Source organism: Notechis scutatus, chromosome 1 (genome assembly GCF_049901735.1).
Source record: "Notechis scutatus isolate UNSWTSFEM ecotype Mainland chromosome 1, rNotScu1.2, whole genome shotgun sequence".
NCBI classification, from domain to species: domain Eukaryota; kingdom Metazoa; phylum Chordata; class Lepidosauria; order Squamata; family Elapidae; genus Notechis; species Notechis scutatus.
In genome coordinates, this window is record NC_142009.1 from 13,551,392 (window position 1) to 13,576,412 (window position 25,021).

Below are 25,021 nucleotides of genomic sequence, written 5' to 3' on the forward strand. Positions count from 1 at the left end.
GGTTCTTTGTGATTTATGAAGTGTAGAAGTGGGAGGAGAGAAGGGAGGAAAGAGGTGGATTCTGTGTAAGCTGAAAAAACTTTCACTTGGGAAATTGCTTTTGACATGCCAGATCTGTTTCTAATAAATCAATTGGAGAGATAACATCTCGGAGTGATTGATATCATGGATACTTTCTGGATGCCTTACACTGAGTAGAACCAAGCCTTCTTCTTCACAGCTGATGAGGACAAGCTGCTTCTGGGAATAATGGGGATAGGAAATTAGGACCTTGATGTGCAAGGAGTGGTTAAAATATAAACAGCCAGAGCAGTGAGAGAATGGCATTGTCTGCCCCTTAGCTAGCTTTCCCCAGCCTTCTGTTCTCTTGCTGATGCTTTTTCCGGGTGTGTTTTATTCACAAATGCATTGCATTATGGATTGAAATGGTTTAGCACAGGGGTGTCAAACTCAAGGCCCGGGAGCCGGAGCCAGCCTGCAGGGTGCTTAGATCTGGCCTGCAGGGCCACCATGGAAACAGCGAGGGACCGGTCTGCACAGGGGTGGGCTGCTGGGGGTTTGTAGGCATTCAGGAGATCCTCTAGCTAAGATTCTGTGCAGTTCGGAGAAACCCCAAATCCCACTCTTGGCTGGCCCCGCCCACCTCATCCTGCCCCTCCCAGTAGTCTCCACGCAGCCCGTTTTGGATGCAGGTAAGTGCACAGAGGCTCGGGGAGGGCGAAAAACTGGCCTCCTGGAAGTTTGGGAAGGCTGGAAATGGGCCTGTTTCTGGCTTCAAGAGAGCCTCTGGAGCCTGGGGAGGCTGTTTTCGCCCTCCCCAAGGCTTCCCTCAAGCCTCCGGAGCCCGGGGAGCACAACCCCCCCGTGCCGTGGTGCAGGAAGCCAACTCGTCCACGCCCACCAGCAGAGAACCCTTTGCTAAAAATGTTCTTGCAAGTGAGAACAGAACTCTGTTTTCACTGGCAGAAGGTTGCAGGAGGCCATGGCAGCCGAAAACGGAGCTGTGAAGCCCGTTTCCGCTTTCAGAGTGCTCGGGCACACACAGGCACCCCCAACATGAATGACATTGAGCTGACCATGCCACCCTGGCCACCCCAGCCCCCCAGAGGTCAAACACAACCCTGATGCTGTCCTCAATGAAATTGAGTCTGACACCTGTTAGGGATAACATTGGTTACCTAACTTAGTTTGGCTAAATATAATATATGTTTGTTAGTTTAAATGTGTGTGTCACTTTAAACTGTAAGCCAAGTATTTGGGTGCGGTTGTAAATCGCCATAAGAGGGAGCAAGAGAGCTCACTGTTCGGCCGGCTTTTACTGGAATGCTGACAGAGAAGGATTGATGGTGATTACTGCATGCGTTTGCTGAGAGAAGAAAAGAAGGTTTGATTTTGCTTCATATCTCTGACTGCAAAAGAGATACATCACTGGACTGATTGTTTGTGATTGAACGACCTATTTTCTACACTGGACTTTGCAAACTGAATAACCCTCGGACTGTCAGAACTTAGTGTATGACATATGGACTGCTTTTGACTATGCTATAACTCTTGCTGGAATAAAAACTATTTAATTGCACAGTGTATCTGTCTTACTGAGTGTAAAGCTACAACAATGTTTTATCTCACACACACTCTCTGTCTGCTAGACTGCCGTTGCACGTTCTGCTAGGGTGTTGTATCCCTAACAACACCCCTGGGTTAGCAGCACACAGTGAAGGTACACAGTTCCATACACAGCAGTACCACCCAGTACACAGCTTGGCTCTTCCTGGTTCTTCAGAGATGGAGGTTGTTAAGAATTACAGGTAGTCCTCATCGTACGACCACGGGCGAGTCCAAAACTTCTGTGGCTAAGCGAGATATTTGTTAAGTGAATTTTGCCTCAACTTTTCTTGCCGCAGTTGTTAAGCGAATCGCTACAGTTGTTAAATTAGAAATGCTGTTGTTAAGCAAATCTGGCTGCCCCATTGATTTTGCTTGTCAGAAGTTCGCCCAAGGTGATCCCATGAACCCAGAACATTGCAATCGTCATAAATACGAGCCAATTGCCAAGTGGCCGAATTTTGATCACGTGATCATTGGGATGCTGCAATGTGAGAAATGGACATAAGTCAATGTTTTTCTCCTGAGAGCCGTTCGGATCATCCAGTGTGTGGGAGGTGCTCCAGTCTGCGTCGTTGTAGGCTGAGCTTAATTACTGAGGAACGCTCCGCCCTCCGTCACGTGGCTCCCTGCGTTCCCCAGTTTGCGCTCAGCCTACGTGAGATTAGGCTGTGTAATTCTTTTTTCTCTCTGGCCGATTCAAGCTATTAACTTTCAGGTTTGATTTTTGATTTAAAAGGGACAATCCTTCCTTCCTTAGCCTGCTCGTATAGGAGATACAAGGGAGCACGTTTTCTTCGCCCCTGGGGGTTGTAGAACGGGTGGCTTTAGCGCCGGCGCCAATCCCCCAATTCGGACGCTTTCCCTGCCGTTCTTTTCGCCGCGATCGCAGCGGCTTGTTTAAACGCGCCAGATAGCGCTGCTGGCATTCCCCCCACCGCTAACGCCGCTTACAGCAAGTAGGGGAACAGCTTTAACTACCTTCTCTCGGCATTCCAGGTGCCAGAGAGGTCCCTACTCAGCCCTGAGCAGCCCGTAATTACAGGAGCGTGGGCGGTCGCCTTTTGGGCACCGCCGCGCGGTCGGGCGCCATTCTTGAGGCCTCGTTGTGCTGCGAAGTGACTGATTTTACATACAGGCCCTCAACCAGAGGACCGATTGATTAATCTGTGAATTTGGACAATATTGTTGGCCTTCCGCAGCTGGCTCAGGGCAGAATTTAGCAGCCTATCCCTCCCGGTTGTTGTCTGGGAGCTCCAGCTGCCAGAGGCCTCATTACAGCCTCAGGCGTTCTAATTCGAAACATTGGTGTCAGTTAGCAGAAGAATCATAGAATATTAATAATTATAATCTTATTTTAATAATACTAATAATATTAACAATAATAATAATAATAATAATATCAGTAATAATAGTAATAATAGTAATAATAGTAGTAACAGTAATAATATTACTATTGATCACAACTGTATAACTGCATCTTTGCAGGTCTAGATTCATATATATATGTGTATACATACACATATATAGACTTATTGTGAATTCCTACAGCACCCACTGGAGGCCAAGCCTTGGGGTGCACAGAACCTTAATAATTAGACCAACTGCTATATTATAGAATTTATACATCTAAATTCCAAAAGGGGGTGTGGACCAGCTGAAAGGACACCCGGCCTTTGTTGTAGGTCGAACCCTTGGCGAGCCAACCGCCCTTAAAATTGTATTGTAGTCCTTTCTCTATAATGGCAGATGACAACTTCAACAAGCGCCCTTCTTTGAAGGCCAAATCTAAATCCTATCACCTGCGCAAACAGGCTAAGGAAGCCCCTAAGGAAGCCCCTAAGGAGACCTCCAAGGCTTCTCAGAGAGACGCCCTACGACATCATAGGGCTCTAGAGAAGGAATTTGACAGGCGATCTAGAGAGGCACAACCGGTTCTTCCAACCCTCCTGCCCTCAGCTCCTTCTACCTCCTCCCCCCTCCTCCAGTTTGTTCTCCCTCTCCAGGCACAGCCCATCCCAGGGACAACAGGTTCCCGGTCCATCGACCAGACGGACTCCTGAAGCTACATTCACGCCCACGGCCGCTGGCCTGTGCCCAGAGGAGGCTGTCACACCAGAGATTCCTGCACACGTGCAGGCTTGGATGGAACGGGCCATTCGCCAGGGATAGCAGAGGGCCTTCAGCAGAGGGTCAGGTCCGGTCCCCCTCATTGGCGTCCGAACTCGATCCGCCATCTGTCAGGTCCTCGCCCAGATCGGATCCCTTTCATGGTCAGGTACCTTTACAAGGGGGCAGCCCTCTTCCAGAAAGAGATCTGGAGGAGGCCATGGAAGATCAGTTTGGGGTGGAGGAGGAACTGGAATGGGGTCTATGCACCAAGAGGAGCTCCTATCGGAGGTAGACCTCTTGGAGGGGACATGTCCGAGGACGAGGGCCTTACCCGGACCAACCCACTGTTACGGGACTGTTCAAACCACACATGTTCAAGTCGCTGTTATTCAAAGCCAGGATTATTTCTGGCCTGTCCGTGCAGCCCTCCTTGACTCTCTCCTCCCGGCAGAAGGCCAGGAGGATGTCATTTTAGACAGCCCGTGGTGGAGGCGGTGGTAATCCCGGCCCCACCCTTATTTCACGACCTGGTCTCTAACCAGCTGAATTCCACTAGGGCCCCCCGCCCCATCCAGCCTGGACAAGAGGTTCTTCAACCTTGAGTCAAGCTTCTGCGACTTACTTAATTCTCCCGGGGTAAATGACCCCATCGTTGGCCTGGCCTCTTCGTCGTCCCCCAGTGATCCTCTAGAGGCCCTAAAGCCCGAGGACTAGAGGTCTGAGCTCGCCTCCGTAGGGCTCATCAAGCAGACACCTGGGCCATTAGATCAGCCACTGCCGCCTCCTTCTTCACCAGATTTCTATCCGGTGACTTCGTCAACTGAAGCAGCATGTCTCCCCTCCAACCCTAGGGCTCAACAGGACGTAGCAAAATTGTTGGCGCGGCAGAGTTCTCCGCCGATGCCACCTACCATGCGGTTAAGTTTTCCGCACGACCAATAACATCCCACGTCGCAGCTCGCCGCCTGCTCTGGCTCAAGCACTGGCAGGCGGGCATAAACAAGGTTAAGCTGGCCACGCCCCCATAAAGGGGGACAAAATATTGGGTTCTGCTTTGGACCCCTTGCTTTCTGAAACCCGAAACAAGAAAAATTTCTCCCTCCTCTTTTCGGAGGTCAGAATCTAGAGCCCCTCAGCCATTTCGGGAGAGGTTCCTCCCGTCCCTTCTACCAGTCCCCTTCCGCCCAGGTACCCTAGGCCATTCCTTCCGGCCATTCCAGCCCCAGGACCAAACCGATCCAGGCGACAGGAACAGGAGGGGCAGCGGCTACAGGCACCCTCCAGGGGTTCAGGAGGAAGCCCTTCCGGCGTAGATAGATCCCGTCCCTCCCTTCCCATCGGCGGCCGCCTCTGGCACCTCGCCGACCGATGGGACCCCTCCACTTCTGATGCTTGGGTCCGTGATACCGTTAGACTTGGTCTCACGCTTGAGTTCCAGCGCCCCTCCTGACTTCTTCATGGCATCCCCCTCAAGGGACCCCTCCAAACGCAACCTAATGGATTCAGCAATCCGTCATCTCCTCACCATACAGGCCATTCAACCCGTCCCACCATCCCAGCGTGGACAGGGGTTCTATTCTCACCTCTTCGTGGTCCCTAAATCCTCTGGTGGATGGAGGGCCATTCTGGACCTGAAACGTCTTAACCGTTATTTGGTTTATCGCAGTTTCAAGATGCACACCCTACAGTCCATCTTACTCAGCATCCGGCAGGGGGATTGGCTATCCTCCATAGACCTTTCCGAGACATACCTTCACATCCCTATCCGGCCCTCCCATTTCAAATTCCTCAGGTTCTGCTACAACCATCGCCACTTCCAATATGTGGCCCTTCCCTTTGGGCTGGCCTCGGCCCGGGAACCTTCACCAAGGGCCTCGCGGCCCTGGCGGCCCACCTCAGGAACCTCCCGGTCCGCCTCCATTGTTATCTGGATGACATCCTCATCCTCTCTCCTCCAAAACCCACGCAGAGAGGCATTTTAGAGCTACTCTCTCAGCCCTCCAAGACCATGGCTTCCTAGTTAATTGGCAAAGAGCCAACTGTCACCATCTACACGGATCACCCCTTGGGGGCCGTCATTGACTCAGTTCAGGGTAAAGTTTTCCTTTCCTCGGAGAGATTCCTTAGCATCCAGGAAGCCATCAAACATATCAGGTGATCAAGGAAGGTAACAATTTTAGGATTGTCTAAATTACTGGGTACATGGTCTCTTGTATTTCCATTGTTCCATGGGCCCGTTTACACTCTAAATCCCTACAGTGTTTCCTGCTCCCGTTCCAGCGGGCCGGCAGAGCAATTCAAAGGCCTCAGTCAAGGTGCCTTCAAGGGTCCTCACGTCTCTCCTCTGGTGGACCCGTCCCACCATCAACAAGGGCCATTTCTTCAAGGAGCCCCAACGCCTCTCCCTCACCACAGACGCCAGCCTGTCCGGATGGGGCGCCCACATCCACTCCCTCTCAACACAGGGCAGATGGTCACAGGTAGACCGGGAATACAGTATAAACGGGTTGGAACTCCGCGCGATCCACTTGGCCCGGCGCAAATTCCTTCCACACGTATGCGGGCGGCATGTCCTCATACCCACGGACAACGCCACCGCCAAGGCTCACGTCAACCGACAGGGGGCACCCAGTCCATCTGTTTGATGAGAGAGGCCGCGCACCTTGCCGTTGGGCGGAGAGCAACCTCTCTCCCTCAAAGCCGAACACATCTCAGGGGACTCAAACTCTCAAGCGGATTGGCTAAGCAGGACCACGGTCGACCAGTCCGAGTGGCGCATCCACCGTTACTGTTCAGGGAGGCGACCAGGATGTTCGGTCTTCCATTGGTGGATCTCTTCGCCTCCCCGCTCAACACACAACTACCCAGGTTTTTCTCCAGGTACCCCTCCCACGGGGCCGAGAATTATGACGCCCTCCGTGTCCCTGGCACACAGGGCTCCGATATGCATTCCCTCCACTAGCCCTGCTTCCCAGAGTCATCCAGAAGCTTATCTCCAAGAGAGCGGAGCTGATTCTAGGGGCCCCCTCAGGCCCAGGCGCCCTTGATTTGCGGACCTCCGCAACTTGTCGGTGGCCCCTCCCTGGAAAATTCCTTCCAACAGGATTTCCTTCTCCCAGGGGCCCCTCCACACCCGGACCCTCAGTGGCTCCAGTTAGCCGTTTGGAGGTTGAGCGGGAACGTTTTAAAAAAGCGAACACTTTTCTGACCAGGTTATTACTACCATTTTAGCTGCCAGGCGGCCTTCAACAACCCGTATATACGACGGCACTTGGAATAGCTTCTGCAAGTGGTGCCATAGTCTCCAGGTCAACCCGATTTCACCTCCCATCGCTCAGGTCTTGGAGCTTCTCCAAGAGGGCTTGAGGAAAGGGTTTCTACAAACACCTTGCGGCGTCAGGTCGCAGCTCTCTCAACAGTCATTGCCTGTGATAATCTGGGTTCCCTCTCCCACCACCCTCGTATTCGGACATTCCTCAGAGGAGCCACCAACTTGTGTCCACCAACCGTACATCTATATCCTACCTGGGATCTTGATAGGGTCCTGGTGTCCCTCACTAAACATCCCTTTGAGCCCCTCAGGGAGGCCTCACCCCAGTTCTTAACGTTCAAAGTCGTGTTCCTGGTGGCTATTACTTCGCCCGCCGAATATCAGAGCTTGCAGCCTTGTCGGTAAGGAAGGACCTTTGCATCTTCCATGCCGACCGGGTGGTCCTCCGACCGGATCCCACCTTCCTGCCCAAGGTCAACTCGGCCTTCCATAGGGCTCAGGAACTCACACTCCCGAACTTCTGCCCCAATCCTCTCGGGAAGGGAGCAGCTTTGGCACACCCTGGACGTTAGGCGGGCCCTATGCGTTTACATTAAACGTACTCAGCCCCTCCGGAGATCAGAATCCTTATTTCTTCCAGCCCAATTCACTAGGCCATAAGGTGTCCCCGTCTACCACCGGCCGCTGGATTAGGGCTACTATTGCCAAGGCCTATTTGTCCCAGGCCCTGCCGGTACCCAGGGGATCACAGCGCACTCCACCAGAAGTGCAGCCACATCGGCAGCTTGGGCCACTCAGGCTCCAATTTCCGACATTTGTAGGGCAGCCACTTGGGCATCCCCTTCTCCTCTCATTAGACACTATAAGATAGACACGTTTGCCTCGGCGGAGGCTTCGTTTGGTAGACGAGTCCTTCAGCAAGTCTTTAGGGAACCTCAGAGGTTGCAGGGCCAGACGGAGTCCCCCCGTAGGACAGCCAAGCTTTGGTATGTCCCACACACTGGATGATCCGAACGGCTCTCAGGAGAATGGGCGTTGGTTCTTACCTGACACGCCGATTCTCTGAGGCCGTGAGGATCATCCAGCCCCACCCTTTAGATTTGCCGTCTGGTGGGAACTTGTTTCGGCCAATGAACTCTTTAGCATAGGAGGATGGGAGAACGACCTTCCTTCACTCTCGTCTTCGCGCAAACTGGGGAACGCAAGGGAACCACGTGACGGAGGGCGGAGCGTTCCTCAGTAATTAAGCTCAGCCTACAACGACGCAGACTGGAGCACCTCCACACACTGGATGATCCTCACGGCCTCAGAGAATCGGCGTGTCAGGTAAGAACCAACGCCCATTTTCAGGGACGTTGTAACTTCGAATGGTCACTAAATGAATGATCGAAAATCAAGGACTACTTATATATTTATGCTTTTCTGACAATTATAAGCTGCCCAAAGTTACTTTGTGTAATGAGATGGCAGACATACCGGGGTTCCCCGAAAATTAGACCCAACGGGAAAATAAGCCCTAGCATGATTTTTTCAGGATGCTCATAATATAAGCCCTATCCCAAAATAAGCCCCAGTTAAGATCAACCAGATGGACGCATTTAGTACCATATTTTCCCCAATATAAGATCTAACTGGAAAATAAGCCCTAATGTGTTTTTTTTTTGTGGTCTTATTTTTGGGGAAATATGGGTACAAATTAACAAACAAAGAAATAAACAAACAAATAGGATTAGGGCCTCTCCTCTTCTTCCCCTACCTTCATTTTTTTTTCTTTTTTGCACGTAAATCATCTTAGGGTCATATATGAGGATGCTGTTTTTGCTTAGATAATGAAACAACAACAACAACCACAAACCCTCCCCAGGCTCCCAAAATCAGCAATAGAAGCAATGACAATTGAAGCTAGATTCTTTTAATAGGGAATTCATCGGAGTTTGGAAACAACCCCTTGCAAGAAAAAAAAAAAGGGGGTGTTGTTGTGAAGTTTTTGGTGTATGGAAGAAACCAAATACAATGGCTTATAATTGAGGGTTATAAAACCAGGTGTCACCTAGAGAGGGTAGAAGGTTTCCTTCTTTTGTCTGTCGTAGAGATCACGCCTCTTCCATGGAAGTAATGCATTTTAATTAGTTGCGATCAAGGAGTGCAAGCAAAAAAAAAACCCAACACCTTTCATACAGGAGTCCTCCACTCACATATAACCATGGCTCCAATGTGCCCTGACAGCATCTTTCCCCCCTCCCTTCCCCTTGTCATATCTGCACCAGCTAAGCCTTTATTTATATTCGGCCCTCAAGGTACTTACAACTTCTGACAACTACAGGGAGAGGTCCTTGCTGCTTTCTTGACAACTTTTGTGGAAGTGTTTTGTGCTTGCCTTCTCCTTGGACAGGCCCAAGGTCGCCCAGCTGGCTTTGTGCCTAAGGCAGGACAAACTCAACAGTGACCTGGTTTCTATCCTTTTGATTACCTGCCGTCAAAACATAGCCAGCTCTTCACGAGAAGATGGATTTTTCTGCGTGAGTATCAGAGTAATATTCATGAACTGGGACGAGACATAGTTAACAAAGTCAGCCAATGGGAGCTGAATTGGGGGCTGAGAGCTCTGTGCTCTCAATTCTGAAAGTGAAGCTAACTTGCTTGCTTGCTGAAACTGATACCTGTTCTGAGCCCTCTGAGCTGCTGCTGCTTGAGTTTTTGCTTATGTTACGTTGAAAGAATCTACAAATGGTATTGTAAAGTTTACTCACATTATTGTGTTTATAAAGAAGTTAATGATCCTGCTGAATCAGTCATCTACGTGCTTTCTGGACCTGAATTTCTGCTGCAAACTTCAACAATGACAATCTGTCCTTCATATCTCCCAATGCTGCATCTATCACCCACAAAAATAGTCCATCCATCTCTAGTGGGTCGTTCTCGTCTTCTTTTTCCTTCCATCTTTCCCAGCATGAGAAACTTCTAGCTTAGTTTCCTTATTATGTCTATGGAGATTCCTAATCATCCAGGTCACGGTTGTCCCAAAGGTGCTTTTTCCAAAAGGCAACTGGACTTTCTTGTATTTTTTCCCCTTGAAGACGTTTCACTTCTCATTCAAGAAGAAGCTTCTTCAGGGCAGAACTGGAGAAGCTTCTTGGATCAGAAGCAAAATGTCTTCAAGGAAAAACCAAGGAAGAGGAATGCATTATTATTTGTTTAATCGATTTATACAGGTAGTCCTTGACTTACAACAGTTCATTTAGTCATCACCATCATCTTCTTTTAACGACCCCATAATCCCTTGTGGGGTAGAGTCTGGGCAACTGAATGCAGCTGAGTGTTTACTGGCCGGATGCCCTTCCTGTTGCCAATGTGGAGTTTTTTTCCAGCCGATGTATTCTCATTGTGCCCAGAGAGAGAAATATCTGCCTCTACCTAGGATCAAACTCACAGCCTCCTGATTGTGAGGTGAGAGCACCACCTCTAGGCCACCGCACCCCTCACAACAGTTCCTTTACTGACCGTTCAAAATTACAACGGCACTGAAAAAAGTGAATTATGACCGTTGCAGCATCTTTGGGGTCACATGATCAAAATTCAGATGTTTGGCAAGTGATTTGTATTTATGAAAGTTGTAGTGTCCTGGTTTCATGTGATCCCCTTTTGCAACCTTCTGTCATGCCCTTGGTAGAGTTGGACTCTGAGGGAGAGGAAGAACAGCCGACAGGGAGTGGAGGTGTGGCTCCGGAGGTTGTGGAGGAGCCTGGGGAAGGGCAGAGGCCGGCTGGGCAGTCAGAGGAAGAACCAGGCCCATCCCCTCTCCATCCTAGGACACGCAGGGAGTAACAGAGAAGGAAACAACTTGGCTTACGAGAGAGGAAGTGGCCATGATCCCCCTCATTAGTTACAGCTGGGGAGACTAGTATATAAGAGAGATGATTACAACACAGCATTGCCAGAAGCAAAGCGTGTTTTATTTTGGTCTGAAGTTATCTTGGTTGGTGTCCTTCCAACAGACCGTGCCTTGTTATCTCCTTGAATTTGGTAATTACTTATCCTGGTCCGTTGCGGAAATATCTTCATTGTAGTTTGTTTGGTTTTTTTATTTCACCTCTATCTGCTCATTAAGTTCGGACTGTATTGCTTTCTTCTTGAAGACTATTTTTGAGTAAGTTTGATCTCCAACTGAGAATTATTGAACAGTGGGGCCAAGTTGGAGGCATCAAAGGACATTTATTTACGTTTTGGATTTTGTTACATTTTTGTTCCACTCCAGGTCATCACACCTTCTGACAAGCAAACTCTACGGGGAAATCTAGATTCACTTAACAACCGCGTTACTAGCTTAACAAAATGCAATGATTGACTGAACAACTGGCAGGAAAAGTCATTAAAAATTTCGCTTAAAAATGTTTCACTTAGCAACATAAATTTTGGGCTCAATTGTGGTCGTAACTCAAGGATTACCTGTATTCCATCTTTATTCTGTGCAACATAAGGTTATATCCACAATGTTCTGCTTTATTATTTTCCCCTGTAACGACAACTTTGTAAGGTGTGTTGGACTGAAAAACAGAGGGACTAGCCCAGCTGGTTTTGCATCTAAGGCAGGACTCATGGTCTCATGGTTTCTAGCCTTGTGTCTTTGATCACTGCACCAAACTGGCGTTTGCTTTATGTCACCTTTATATCGACCCCCAGGAAGAGAGCTGGAAGTCATGTCAAAACCGCATAAATGAGAGATGTAATGGATGTAACCTCTGCATATCTTTGGCTTGAGAGCTTGAGAAAGGGAGGACGAATTGAATGCACATTCTTAAAGACAGACTCTTTTTTCTCATCTCCTCTGGTGGATAGAACTTAAACTCAAGAAGAAGTACCGGTAAAGAAAAGAACAAAAAGAAACAGCTCCCAAAATGATGTCTTTTTCTTATCCTCCCAGGAATGTAGAATAACAGAGTTGGAAGGGACCTTGTAGGTCATCTAGTCCAACCCCCCCTCCCAAGCAGGAGACCCTACACCATTTCTGACAGATGTGGAAGTCCAGTCTTTTATTTTTTTTTCGTAAAAAGTTTTTTTTTATTTTTTTCTCATTTCAAAAACATCTTTTTTAGTGAACAGCATGATTCCAGGTTTTCACACATTTCCATACAAACATGACCTTGGATACATATTAATCTTTCACGTTTGATTTCATATCCTATCATTATTTTCTATACATTTTCTCAAGTACTTTTCTCAAACTTCTTTTATATATTTTCTATTCATTTCTTAACCTATTTCTTTTTACTTGAAATAATTCTCATGTCTTCATATTCATTATATGTTGTAATGACGAGGCAGTCGAGTTGTTTGACCATGAACAACTGAATCATGATGATCTTTATTGGAGTCTAGTCTTGCACATTTTTATTTATCATATTTATCATAAAAATACACATTTTTAGTTATCCTCCATCACTGGTTAACTTTGGTTACTGCTTAAGTTTGGTTACTGTTTAGCACAGTAATCCATACAATTAATTATCTCTAGTTAAAGTCTAACATATGTTTACTTCCTCTCTCTAATCCTCCTTTAGATTAGTGACTTTGTTTACCTGAGTTGTATTTGCTTGGAAACATTCTTTATCTGAGGTTTGCCATCCGAGATTGGAACATTCCTGCAATTACAACTCTACAATTATACTTCATACTTTTATCTGTCAGGTTTGCAATTTCATTGCATATTCTTATTTCATCATTTCAAGAATTTCATCCCAATTCAAACAATTCAAAAATAAAATAAAATTCCCCCACAATTACCAATTTGAGTGTGCCGCTCCTTTACCTTATACAAGTCCAGTTTTTTCTTGAAAGCTTCCGGAGATGAAGCTCCCACAACTTTTGAAGACAACTTCTGTTCCATTGGTTGATTGTTCTCACAGTCAAATTACAGACCCTGAATATTCTCATTTAGCCAGTTTGGTCAAGTCAGTGGTTAAGGCACAAGTGTAGAAACTGGGAGTTGGTGAATTCTAGTCACTGCCTTCAGCATGAAAACCGGCTTGGTGACTTTGGGTCAATCATCAGGAGACTCTGGGTTCTAGTCCCACTCTAGGCATGAAAGCCTAGAGTGGAAGGGTGACTTTGAGCCAATTACTAGGAGACTAGCCTTGCCTTAGGCATAAAAGTTGGCTGGGTGACTTTGGGCCAGTCGCTCCCTCTCAGCCCAACTCACCTCACAGGATTGTTGTTGTGGAGAAAATAGAAGGAGGAAGGAATATTAGGAATGTTCACCACCATGAATTATTTATAAAAAATAATAAAGGCAGGATTTTTAAAAAAAATTAAATAAAAATAAAACATTCTACTTCCTTTTGGTGAGATAAAGAAAAAAAAAATCAACTTTCTGGTCCCTTTTAACAATGAGGATTCAAAGAAAGATGATGTGCACTACATCCTGTTTGCTCAGGGGTTCTGCAAGAAAATCTTGTGCATGGAAATACACATCCTTTTATTTGTGTACAGCTTGTTCCTCAATGATTCCTAACCTTCTGTAGCACAGTCAGTGTAAAAAAATATCTGACTAATTGTGGCATGTGTTTATTGATGCTCAAATGATTGCATTATGCCAGTGTTTCTCAACCTTGGGTACTTTAAGATGTGTGGACTTTAACTCCCAGAATTCCTCAGTTAGCCTCAGAGGGAATTCTGGGAGTTGAAGTCCACACATTTTAAAGTGGCCAAGGTTAAGAAACACCTCATTATGCCAAGCATTTTTTATTGGCCTTGTTTTGAAAAAGAGGTGCCAGGACAGTTTCTGTCACATCAGCAAGGAAGTCGAGAAATAGAAAAGAAACATTTGACAACGACAGGTAGTCCTTGCCTTGTGACTACAATTGAGCCCAAAATTTCTGTTGCTAACTGAGACATTTGTTAAGTGAATATTGCCCCATTTTATGACCTTTCTTGCCACAGGTAAGTGAATTACTGCAGGTGTTAAATTAGTAACACAGTTGTGAAGTGAATCTGGTATATGGTTTCCTGCCTAAGCAGGGGGTTGGATTAGAAGACCTCCAAGGTCCCTTCCAACTTTGTTGTTCTGTTCTGTTCTGATGATTAGGAGGCTGGAGACTAAAACATATGAAGAACGGTTGCAGGAACTGGGCTTGGCTAGTCTAGTGAAGAGAAGGACCAGGGGAGGCAGGATAGCTGTGTTCCAATATTTGAGGGGCTGCCACAGAGAACAAAGGGGTCAAGCTATTTTCTAAGGCACCCGAAGACCAGACAAGGAATAATGGATGGAGACTGAACAAGGAGAGATTCAACCTGGAAATAAGGAGAAACTTTCTGACAGTGAGAACAATCAAGCAATGGAACAGAAGTTGCCTTCGGAAGTTGCAGGAGCTTCATCACTGGAGGCTTTCAAGAAGACATTGTCAGAAATGTAGGGTCTTCTGCTTGGGCCAGGGGGTTGGACTAGATGACCTACAAGATCCCTTCCAACTCTGTTAATCTATTCTGTTCTGTCTTGGTTTCCCCATTGACTTTGCTAGTCAGAAAACTGCAAAAGGTGATCAGATAACCCCAGGACACTGCAGCCGTCATAACTATGAGTCAGTTGTCAAGTGTCTGAATTTTGATCACACCACCATGGGAATGCTAAAATGGTCGTAAATGTGAAAAACGGTCATAAGTCCCTTTTTTCAGTACTGTTTTAACTTTGAACGGTCCTTAAAAGGAATGATTGGAAGTCGAGGACTGTCTGTACTCAAATTATGCACTAGGCTTATCTGTCTGAAAGTACGATGCTCCTTTTTAGTTCCTAAGAGTTTTCTCTCTCTTGTTTTTCTTCCTTCAATCTAAACTCCCTGATGAGATTTTAATTGTGTGAGTTGATGCTGAATGAGTTGTGAGTGTCTCTGCATGTTATTATGAGATCTCTTTAAAAGCAGAACACAAACAGCTCCCCAAATTAATCCCAAGGTAGAATCCCCTGTATCTGAAATTTATGCACTTCATTTTAATTGGGTTTTTGACAGAAAACCAAAATTGTAATGATCTTCCAAAGGGAGAGCCAAATCCGCTCAATGAACTGCATTTTAGCTTTTTATTCGTTCCTGATAAATCTTGAGAACATTCCATGCCCACGAGAGGAATATTACCCACTCAAGTGGTTTCCATTAATATTTATTTAAATGTGCACCCTGTGGTGTTTTGAAAGACCAAGGCCAATGTTTGTCTGCATGGCTCGGTGATTTTATTGATTATGTGCTATCAAAACTATATAGATATATTACTCCCAGGATGAACCCCAACTTTAGGTCTTTCAGTGATGGACCAACTCAAATAATAATATAGTTTTGAGCAGGCTGATTGATTGATCTATTCATTAGGTGCCATCATGTCAACCACATAGATAGGTTTGTGTCAGAATAGACCTGGAAGGGGCCTTGGGGGTCCTTTAGTCCAACTCCCTGTTCAACCAAGAGACCCCAAGGATCTTCAAACTTGGCAAGTTTAAGACTTCTGGACTTCAATTCCCAGAATTCCTGAGCTAACATGACTGGAGGAGGAATTCTGGGAGTTGAAGTCCACAAATCTTAAAGCTGTCAAGTTTGAAGACCCCTGCAGTATCCCATGTCAGACAAGGGGCTGTCCAGCCTCTTCTTAAAAATCTCCAGTGATGGAGCGCCCACGATTTCTGAGGGCAAGTTGTTCCACTGGTTGATTTTTCTCATTGTCAGGAAGTTTCTTCTTTGTTCTAGGCTAGATAAATGCCCATCTGTTACTTCTTGTCCTGCCCTCAGTTGCTTTGGAAAATAAGTTGGCCCTCTCTTCTTTGTGGCAGCCCCTTAAATACTGGGATATTGCTATCATGTTCACCCCCAAGTCTTCTTTTCTCTGGACGAGGCTTTCCCAAATCCTGCAACCGTACTTCGTATGTTTCAGTCTCCAGGCCTTTAATCATCTTAGTTGCTCTTCTCCAAAGTCTCAACATCTTTTTTGTAATGTGGTGACTAAAATTGGATGCAGTATTCCAGGTGTGGTCTTAGTAAGGTTTTATAAAGCGATACTAATGCTTCACATGATTTTGATTGTAAGCTTCTGTTTATACAACCAACGGGCTCATATGGATTTCCAGAATGATCAGTCTTCATCATGGTCCATCAGAGGGTGTACCTATTACCACTGTAGTCAAGTTCATCCATCCTGCCATGGGTCAGTCTCTTCTTCTGTCTCCCTCCATCTTTCTCCGTATTAAAGACTTGTCAGGAGAGGTAGGCCTTCAGATAAAGCATCCAAATAATGACAAGATGGATTAACACAAGGGTGTCAAACTTGATTTCTTTGAGGGAGGCATCAGGGTTGTGTTTGATCTTGGTGGCCCAGCGGGGGGTGTGTGGCCCGGGGTGGGTGGGATTCTACCGGTTCGGACTGGTTATATAGAACTGGTTGTTATGATTCTGTGCAGTTCGGAGAACCGGCAAATTGTGTCCCTGGCTGGCCCCGCCCCTCTCCGCCCGCCCCTCCCCTCCCTGCCCAGTCAGTCCTTATCACGCATGCGCGACATCGCTGACTACGTTCTCCCTCGCCCAGTCACTCCCTAAGGTATTTCTTCCCCCCCCCCTGATGATCAGCTGTTCCGATGATCAGCTGTGCCGGGTTCCCCCCGCTTCACTCAGGAGGCTTCCCTGAGGCCCAGGAAGCAGAAAGGGGCATGCAGCACCCCCGGCGCTGTTTTTTGCCTTCCTGGCCCCCAGGGAAGTTTCCTGGGAGCAAAGAAGAAGAAGAAGAAGGAGGAGGAGGAGGAGGAGGAGGAGGAGGAGGAGGAGGGAGGAGGAGGAGGAAGAAGAAGAAGAAGAAGAAGAAGAAGAAGAAGAAGAAGAAGAAGAAGAAGAAGAAGAAGAAAGAGGAGGAGGAGGAGGAGGAGGAGGAGGAGGAGGAGGAGGAGGAGGAGGAGGAAGGAGGAGGAGGAGGAGGAGGAGGAGGAGGAGGAGGAGGAGGAGGAGGAGGAGGGAGGAGGAGGAGGAGGAGGAGGAGGAGGAGGGAGGAGGAGGAGGAGGGAAGGAGGGAGGAGGAGGAGGAGGAGGAGGAGGAGGAGGAGAAGAAGAAGAAGAAGAAGAAGAAGAGGGAGGAGGGAGGAGGAGGAGGAGGAGGAGGAGGGAGGAGGAGGAGGAGGAAGAGGAGGAGGAGGAGGAGGAGGAGGAAGAAGAAGAAGAAGGAGGAGGAGGAGGAGGAGGAGGAGGAGGAGGAGGAAGGAGGAGGAGGGAGGAGGAGGGAGGAGGAGGAGGAGGAGGAAGAAGAAGAAGAAGAAGAAGAAGAAGAAGAAGGAGGAGGAGGAGGAGGAGGAGGAGGAGGAGGAGGAGGAGGAGGAGGAGGAGGAGGAGGAGGCAGCCATGGCCACCTAGCCACGCCCACCCAGCCACACCCACAGAACCAGTTGTTACAAAATTTGAATCCCACCCTGTCATGGCCACTCAAAGTCACTCATGTCGGGGGTGCCTGTGGTGGTCTGAGTGCTCTGCCAGTGGAAATGGAGCTCCATTTTCACTGGCAGAGGGTTGCAGGAGGCTGTCGCAGCTGAAAACAGAGTTCAAGAGAGCCATACGCTCCATTTCTGCTGGCAGAGGTACTGCAGGCCGGTCCTCCACTGTTTGTAGGGCGGCCCTGCAGGCCAGATCTAAGCACCCCTCGGATCCAGCCCACGGGCCTTGAGTTTGACACCCCTGACAGGAGTGTCAAACTTGATTTCATTGAGGGCCACATCAGGGTTGTCTTTGACCTCGGGGTGGTGGTGGCTGGCATAGGCATGGCCAGGGGAGGCATGGACATGGTGGGCGTGGCCAATTCAATGTCACTCATATCAGGGGCACCTATGGTGGTGAAGTGCTAAGGCAGGACTTCCCTCAGACCTTCCCTCTTATTATAATCTTCCTTCCTTCCTTCCTTCCTTCCTTCCTTCCTTCCTTCCTTCCTTCCTTCCTTCCTTCCTTCCTTCCTTCCTTCCTTCCTTCCTTTTCCTTCCCTCTTCATTCTCCTTCCTTCTTCCTTGCCCTCTTTCCTTATTTTTCCTTCCTTGCTCTCTTCCCATCTTCCCTTCTTTTTTTGTTGTCTTTCCTTGTTCCCTTTTTCCTTTCCTCAAAGGAAATGCTCAAGTGCGAAAGGGGCAACATTGCTCCTTTTGTTTTGCTTTTAATTTTTTGCTTTTAATTTTTTTTTTTGCTAGCCACCTGCCAGTGAAAGTACGAAGGGGGGGGGTGGGCCCCACACCCCCACTTTCAGTGATAAAGACACCCATCTTTTGTTTTTTTTTTTTTTTTTTGTGGGCTTCTAAGCACCGCCCAGGCTGCAATCCAGCTGGCGAGCCTTGACTTTGACACTCCTGTTGTCGGGAACTGCTAATTTAGGAAGTCAAGCTAATTTTATTAAAAAGTGTTCTCAACTTCAGTTTTCAGCTGAATAGCCTTCCTTACTGTTGATTCTTCTCACATGTGAATAAGACTATATAATCTGGTGAAAAGGAGATTAACAGCCTATGTCATGTTGCAAAGAAGGGATTTTAGGATCTTTTCCATGGGGAGCAAGAATGAGTACAAAGGAGCCAAAGAAGTCAAGATAATGCAACATGACTATGTAGATCAAGGCCTTGACAAACGTACATAGCTTAGATTTATGACATGGTCTTTTAAAGTAGACGCTCTACAAAAACAAAGTTAACTTACTAAGATATTGGTAGTCCACACTTTTCTTCTTTGTCTCCATCTACCTCCTTGTCTTCTACCCTGTTTCTCCAACAATATGGCCTCCCCCAATAGGAAGTCCCAGCATGTTTTATAGGCATGAAATGAAATTAAGCCCCTCCCCCCAAATTAAGGCCTATATTAAAACATGTGAAATGGGGGGGAATGGTGGGGGGCTTGCCATTAGGAAGTACTTTTGTTGCACACCTGGATATGGTGCAGCCTGCGTTGACCCGATAAGTGCCCCACCAACGCCGAGGTCAACATCCAAGCCATCGCCGCCTGCCCACCCAAAGATGCAAGGGGGGTGGGAATTAAGTCACCCCCCGAAAAGACAGCCTAGCCATTTTTTGGGGGGCTCAAAAAAAAAATAAGACCCGGCCTTATTATATGAGAAACACGGTAACCAGCAGACTATTCCAATTGTCATTATTATTATTGATTTCTTAGACTTGTATTCTCCCTTTCTTCCATGAACTCAAGGCGGCGCATTTGGGACTCCTAATTTTATCCCTAGAAGGTCTACCTTATTTAGGTAGATTGGCCTGAGAGGGAGGGACTGTTCCAAGGTCAAGAACTGAGTTCAAATATCTGTATACTCCTAAACCCCCCAGTCTGTAAACTTTAGATAAGCAAACTGTGCACTGCAGGGCAACATTTTTTGAACCAAGGTAGCTCAAATGGGCATCCAAAAACATAATGAAGATGGCTTAATCACCTCTGGGCTTCTGAAGATCCTTTAAGCTCTAACTATGCCAGTGGGCCTAGCAACCTCAGGGGACAGGTGAACTGGTGAGGTGGGTCCATTACTATTAATATCCTAATTTTGTTTTTACTTGTGAGATGGGCAACGACAGTGGCGCAGTGGTTAGAGTGCAGTACTGCAGGCTACTTCTGCTGGATGCTGGCTGGCTGCAATTTGGCAGTCCAAATCCCACCTGCCTCATGGTTGACTAAGCCTTCCACCCTTCTGAGGTGGGTAAAATGATTCTCCCCAAGTTAGTGGGCAAGTATTGAACTTTTCAATTAAAAGATCAGCTGATTTGGATCAAGCAATTTAATCCACTGAGAAAAACAATCAATATTAAAACATCAATTTGCACCTAGCTTTCAACCGTCTAATTAAAATAAATTCTAGAGGAAATAGATGAATAGGCTGCTAAATGCATCTCAGTATGGGGAATTGAGGTTTGATTCTGTGTGAAAGGTACACTTTTTACCTGCTTAAAAAAAAAACCATTGTGTTCTTTTCCCAAGAAGGACATTAAAGATGAAACCAGCAAAGATCTCTCGTGTCGTTTTTAAAAATTGCGAGTTTTCAATTGATGGGATAAATTAGTAACATGTTGTATTTATCTAAGGTAAACATTTAGGAAGCAGGCTGGAATTTTTCTGGACAAAGATATCAAAATCTGGAAATCATGTCCTGTGGTTGTTTCTTTCATGCAATATGTGCAAAATTTGGAACTTGGGACTTGCCCTCTGTTTCTGTTGCAAGGAAAAGGTTGCTTTGACTGTTAAGAGGTTTTGAAATTAGCCCAAGAGGTTAGTGGTTTCTGTTCAGAGTTCTTGGAGATCACCCAGAAACTTCAGTTAGTCCAGACTGCAGCAGTGTGCATGTTAATGGGTGCACCTGGGTTTGCCCATATATTACCTTTGTTGTGTAAGCTGCACTGGCTTCCATTTTCTTTCCAGGTGCAATTCAAGGTGCTGGTTATCACCTTTAAAGTTGTATATGGTGCAGGGCCAGCTTATCTATGGGTTTGCCTTTCCCTGCAGACGTCCACTCATTCTACCAAGTCAGACAGAATGCAGCTCTGCTCTTAAAGTGCAGTATTGCAGGCAAACTCTGCCCACAGCTGGAGTTCAGTCCTGATGGGGCTCAGGGTTGACGCATTCACCTGTCCTTCTAAGACAGGGCTGTCAAACTCCTGGCCCACGGACCAGAGGCGTTGCATATTACCCATGCCCAGTTTAATGAATGGAAAAAAGTCCCAATACGTCACGTGACGATGCCCTGACGATGTGAGTTTGACACCCCTGATCTAAGATCACTAAAATGAGGATCCAGGTTGTTGGGGGGAAATATGCTGATTCAGAGAATGCTGTAAACTGAAGCACTATGGGGTGGTTAAAGGTAGAGGTAAAGGTTCCCCTTGCACATACGTGCTAGTCGTTTCTGGCTCTAGGGGGCGGTGCTCATCTCCGTTACAAAGCCAAAGAGACAGCGCTGTCCGAAGACATCTCCGTGGTCCTGTGGACAGCATGACTAAATGCCGAAGGTGCACGGAACGCTGTTACCTTCCCACCAAAATGGTCCCTATTGTTCTACTTGCATTTTTACATGCTTTCAAATTGCTAGATTGGCAGAAGCTGGGACAAGTAACGGGAGCTCACTCCATTACACAGCGCTAGGGATTTGAATCACCAAACTGCCGACCTTTCTAATTGACAAGCTCAGTGTCTTGGCCAGTGAGCCACCACGTCCCTAAATATTGCCATACGATGGGACCCAGGAAGTGTGGCTTTTCCATGGCAGTCTCTGCCCTACAGGACACTCTGCCTCCCTGAAGTTCAGCCAGGCCTTTCTGCAAATCTTGCAAGACCTGGCTTTCTCTCAGGCAATGAAATAAGAGGCTATATGACTTGGCACCAGGTTTTTTGTTGTTTTCAATGGGTGTGGTTTTATAGCTTTTTTCATTTTGATTGGGAGCTGTCCAGAATTGGTTATAACATGGGCAGTTATATTGTTAGCTTCAGTAAATAAAGTGCCATTATATGATTTGGCACGAGGATTTGAAATTGAGAGAGAGAGAGAGAGAGAGAAAGAGAGAGAAAAATAGGCAGCACATTCATCCCAAAATGCACCTGGCCCATCAGGACAGGAAGGCAGGGCATGTTATGGATCCCATCCATTAGGGATCATCATCTAGTATGAAGGGACTGCTCGGTGGTGGCTCCCTCTCTATGGAACATCCTTTCCTCTGAGGTATGGTTAGCCCCAGGGGTGGGACTCAATTTTTTTTACTACTATGGTTCTGGTGGGCTTGGGCATGGCTTGATGGGTGTGGCAGGGGAAATATATTGCAAAATCCCCATTCCCTCAGCCCCCCCCCAACCTGCTTTCTAGCTCCGTTCTCCTTTGCAGGGCAACCAAAGAAGACCCAGCCGATCAGCAGGGAGGCAGATAATAGATGGGGGTGGGGTCAGTCAGAGGTGGTATTTGCCGATTCTCTGAACTACTCAAAATTTCCACTACTGGTTCTCCAGAACTGGTCAGAACCTGCTGAATACCTCTGGTTAGCCCCTACCCTGTTGGTTTTCTGAAAATCCTTAAAATGTGGTTTTGTCAGTGGGTCTGGGGACCACAATCAAAGATAGAACCAATCAAGTGACCGATTTGATTGTAATTGTTGCTGCCATGGGGTTTATTTATGCATTTTTTTTATTATAGGGCAGTTTTTAAAAGTTAAATAAATAAATAAATAAATAAATAAATAAATAAATAAATAAATACATACATACATACATACATACATACATACATACATACATACATACATACTACAAGTCCTAGAAGTAGAAATAATAGAAGAAATAAAAAAAATGCACAACTGTGGCAAAGGCAAACAAGCATAGTACCAATAGTAATAGACGCCTTGGGTACAATCCCAAAACAACTGGAGCACCACTTGAACATCATTGGCATTGACAAATTCGCCATCAGTCAATTGCAAAAGGCAGCTTTACTTGGAACAGCTTCCATCCTGCACTGCTATCTGTAACACTGTCAAACATCCAGATTTGCCTGTGGTAAGGACTCAATAGGAAGGCAAAAATGCCAAACCCAGTCTGAACAACTGGCTGACTGTACGATGATCAACAGCAATATCATCATCATCATCAACAACAACAATAATAATATATTGGAATATTTCACAAGTTGGCTATTAAAATGAGGTGGGGTATACAGGCTTTCTGAGCCAGGCATCCCGTCTCTTAGCTGGAAAAGAAATGAACAAACTAATCATAAAGAAAATGTGATGGAATGAAAATAAATAAAATAAACCCACTTACTTCCACATTGTCATCGGTAGATTTATTTTGACATTCTTGCTTGAGCATCTCAAAGCATAAAATTGCACACCAACCTTCAATTCCCTCATTCCAATTAATAGGTATACCACCTGTTCCAGTAAAAGGAACGCCTTGTAAACTTTCAACAAACTGACACATTGCCAATGGCAGAACAACGGTGCTTTATTAGAATATATTGCCCTTCATTAAATGTATTTAATGGTTGTGTTTTATATATCCCGCCTTTCTGTTTCTAGAGCAGCATTCAGATAAAGGGCATAGCTCAAGTAATTTGAGGCTTCCATTGTCATGATGGTTAATTGTGTCTCTGATTTTGGGAACCAACTCAATGCGCCTCTGTTAAAATGCATCGACACTCTTGAAATGTGGCATTACGAGTAAAAAGCAGAGACTAATCATGATAAATTTTCATACAGTTTAAACTCACGGCATGTTTAAATTCAAGCTGCCTTTTTTCACTAATGCTCCATATCTCCTGATACCAAAAAAAAAAAAAAAAGTGTGGGGGAGGAACAAATTGCATTCCTCATTCATTTGGAAAGAAACACTTCATTTTAATTCTAAATAAGGAACAGCGTCTTGAAATAGGAGACAGGTGACAACCCAGCTAATTAATAACCTCTTGCTTCTAACACTTGCATTAAAAATTATGATTGCTCTTTTTTCTTTTCTTTCTTTTTCCCTCCCTCCCTCCATCTGTTTTCAACACAAACCAAGAGTCTCATACACGTATGCATGCATTTCTCCAGAATGTTTGCTTTCCATATTAACATGACTCTTTATACAATGAGGTGCCTTTGATCTCGTTCCAAACTCTGGAGAGTTGCCAAAATAAAAATAAAAAAAGGAACCACCACTCTTTGCTTCTTTGCCTGAAATATTAAAACCATATTTCCTGCACAACCTGTTTTGGGTGCCCTCCCTACTGGATTTGCCACGCCCATTACACCTGTAAAACTGCCAGCTTGCAAAGTGTTCCTGAGGGAAAATATTAACCAAAGTTGGTTGGAGAACAAGTCGAAAGCACTGGCTATATGGGTGACCAGAACAACCTCTGGATTCAGAGAAGTTCCTCCAGAAAACAACAAGGAGTTTTGGATGCCTGTAGCTCTTTCTTAGCTTTCTGTAAGGAGCAACTTATACAGAAAATGATGGATCTCTTGAGTAGCATTCTGGTGAGTAAGGGAGAAGGGAGACATGAGCAGTATGTTGGCCTCAAGATCTACTGTCAACTAGTTGGTTTTATGCTAAGTTAGTGAAGGTTTTCCAGTTAAGCAGGTGAAAATTACCCCATTTCAAAGCCAGGCATTATTCTGGAGGTTGTGCTAGATATGGCTTCAAGCAAAGATTGGACAATAATTTGTTTGGGAGATATGATAATTCCTGCTCTAGGGAGGCTCAGATTAAAAGATCTCTTAGGTGCATTCCAACTATAGATGTATATAAGGCTAGGGAAATTTGAAAGGAACTTTCAAGCATTCTGAAACCGATAAGGAAAGAAGTGCCTTTTGTAGAAAGCAAAACTTTGAGAGTCACTGCAGTCTCAAGTAGTTCTCTCAAACTTTGTTCTGGTAACAGAAAACAGGCTCTGGTTCCTGCCACTGAGGATCCACCTGAGGATCAAGGGCAGGGGGTAAATTATAGCATGATAATATGTAGACCATCCTTCTTGCTAACCCTACAAGGTAGTCTAGACAAGAAGAACAAACTAGGCCTTGGAAGCCATTTTTTTACTTGGAAGCTTCAAGGCTGCCACATTCAGTGCCTGGGAATTTGGGAGGGGCGGGGGTTCATAGTGAGATAGAAGATTAGACACAACAACATTCTTTCTCAGAGAGTCAAGGACATGTTGCCCTGCACCTGGAGGGGAGTGACTGGAGGGCTGTTTCCAGTTGGGATGAAGATTTGATTGGGCCATGTGATGGACTGATGGATGCAGGGGCTGGGTCTTTGATTTTTTTGGGGGGAAGAGAAAACCCGGAGCTCTCAGATTCGGGTTTTCCCAGATGTGCCAATATGACAACTCTAATAAAATGGAACTTTGAGGAAGTGTTTGTCTCAGAGTTTATTGGTTTGGAGTTGGTTAGTTGGAACGCGGACACCAGGTTTGCTAGCTTTATCTTTATTATAAGCTAACATTATGATTTGATTGCTTATTGTACCCTGTGACTATTATGATTCTTGATTCTTTTTTTTTAAACAAATTTTATTAATTTTCAAAGACAATACACAA

General features: G+C 46.1%; 1 protein-coding gene across 5 annotated transcripts in view; it reads left to right on the plus strand.

Moving 5' to 3' along the window:
- The window catches only part of RAP1GAP2 (RAP1 GTPase activating protein 2), a 305,221-nt gene that overhangs the window by 193,271 nt on the left and 86,929 nt on the right, over window positions 1–25,021 (plus strand). Inside the window, exon 1 of one of the 5 annotated variants that reach the window (XM_087957349.1) lies at window positions 23,749–23,963. The exons of the other annotated variants lie outside the window; for them this stretch is intronic. Within the exon in view, the coding sequence (XP_087813475.1) occupies window positions 23,823–23,963 (141 nt within the window). The 5' untranslated portion in view covers window positions 23,749–23,822. Of the gene's footprint in view, window positions 1–23,748; window positions 23,964–25,021 lie in introns of those variants that run through there. 5 annotated transcript variants of the gene reach the window in all.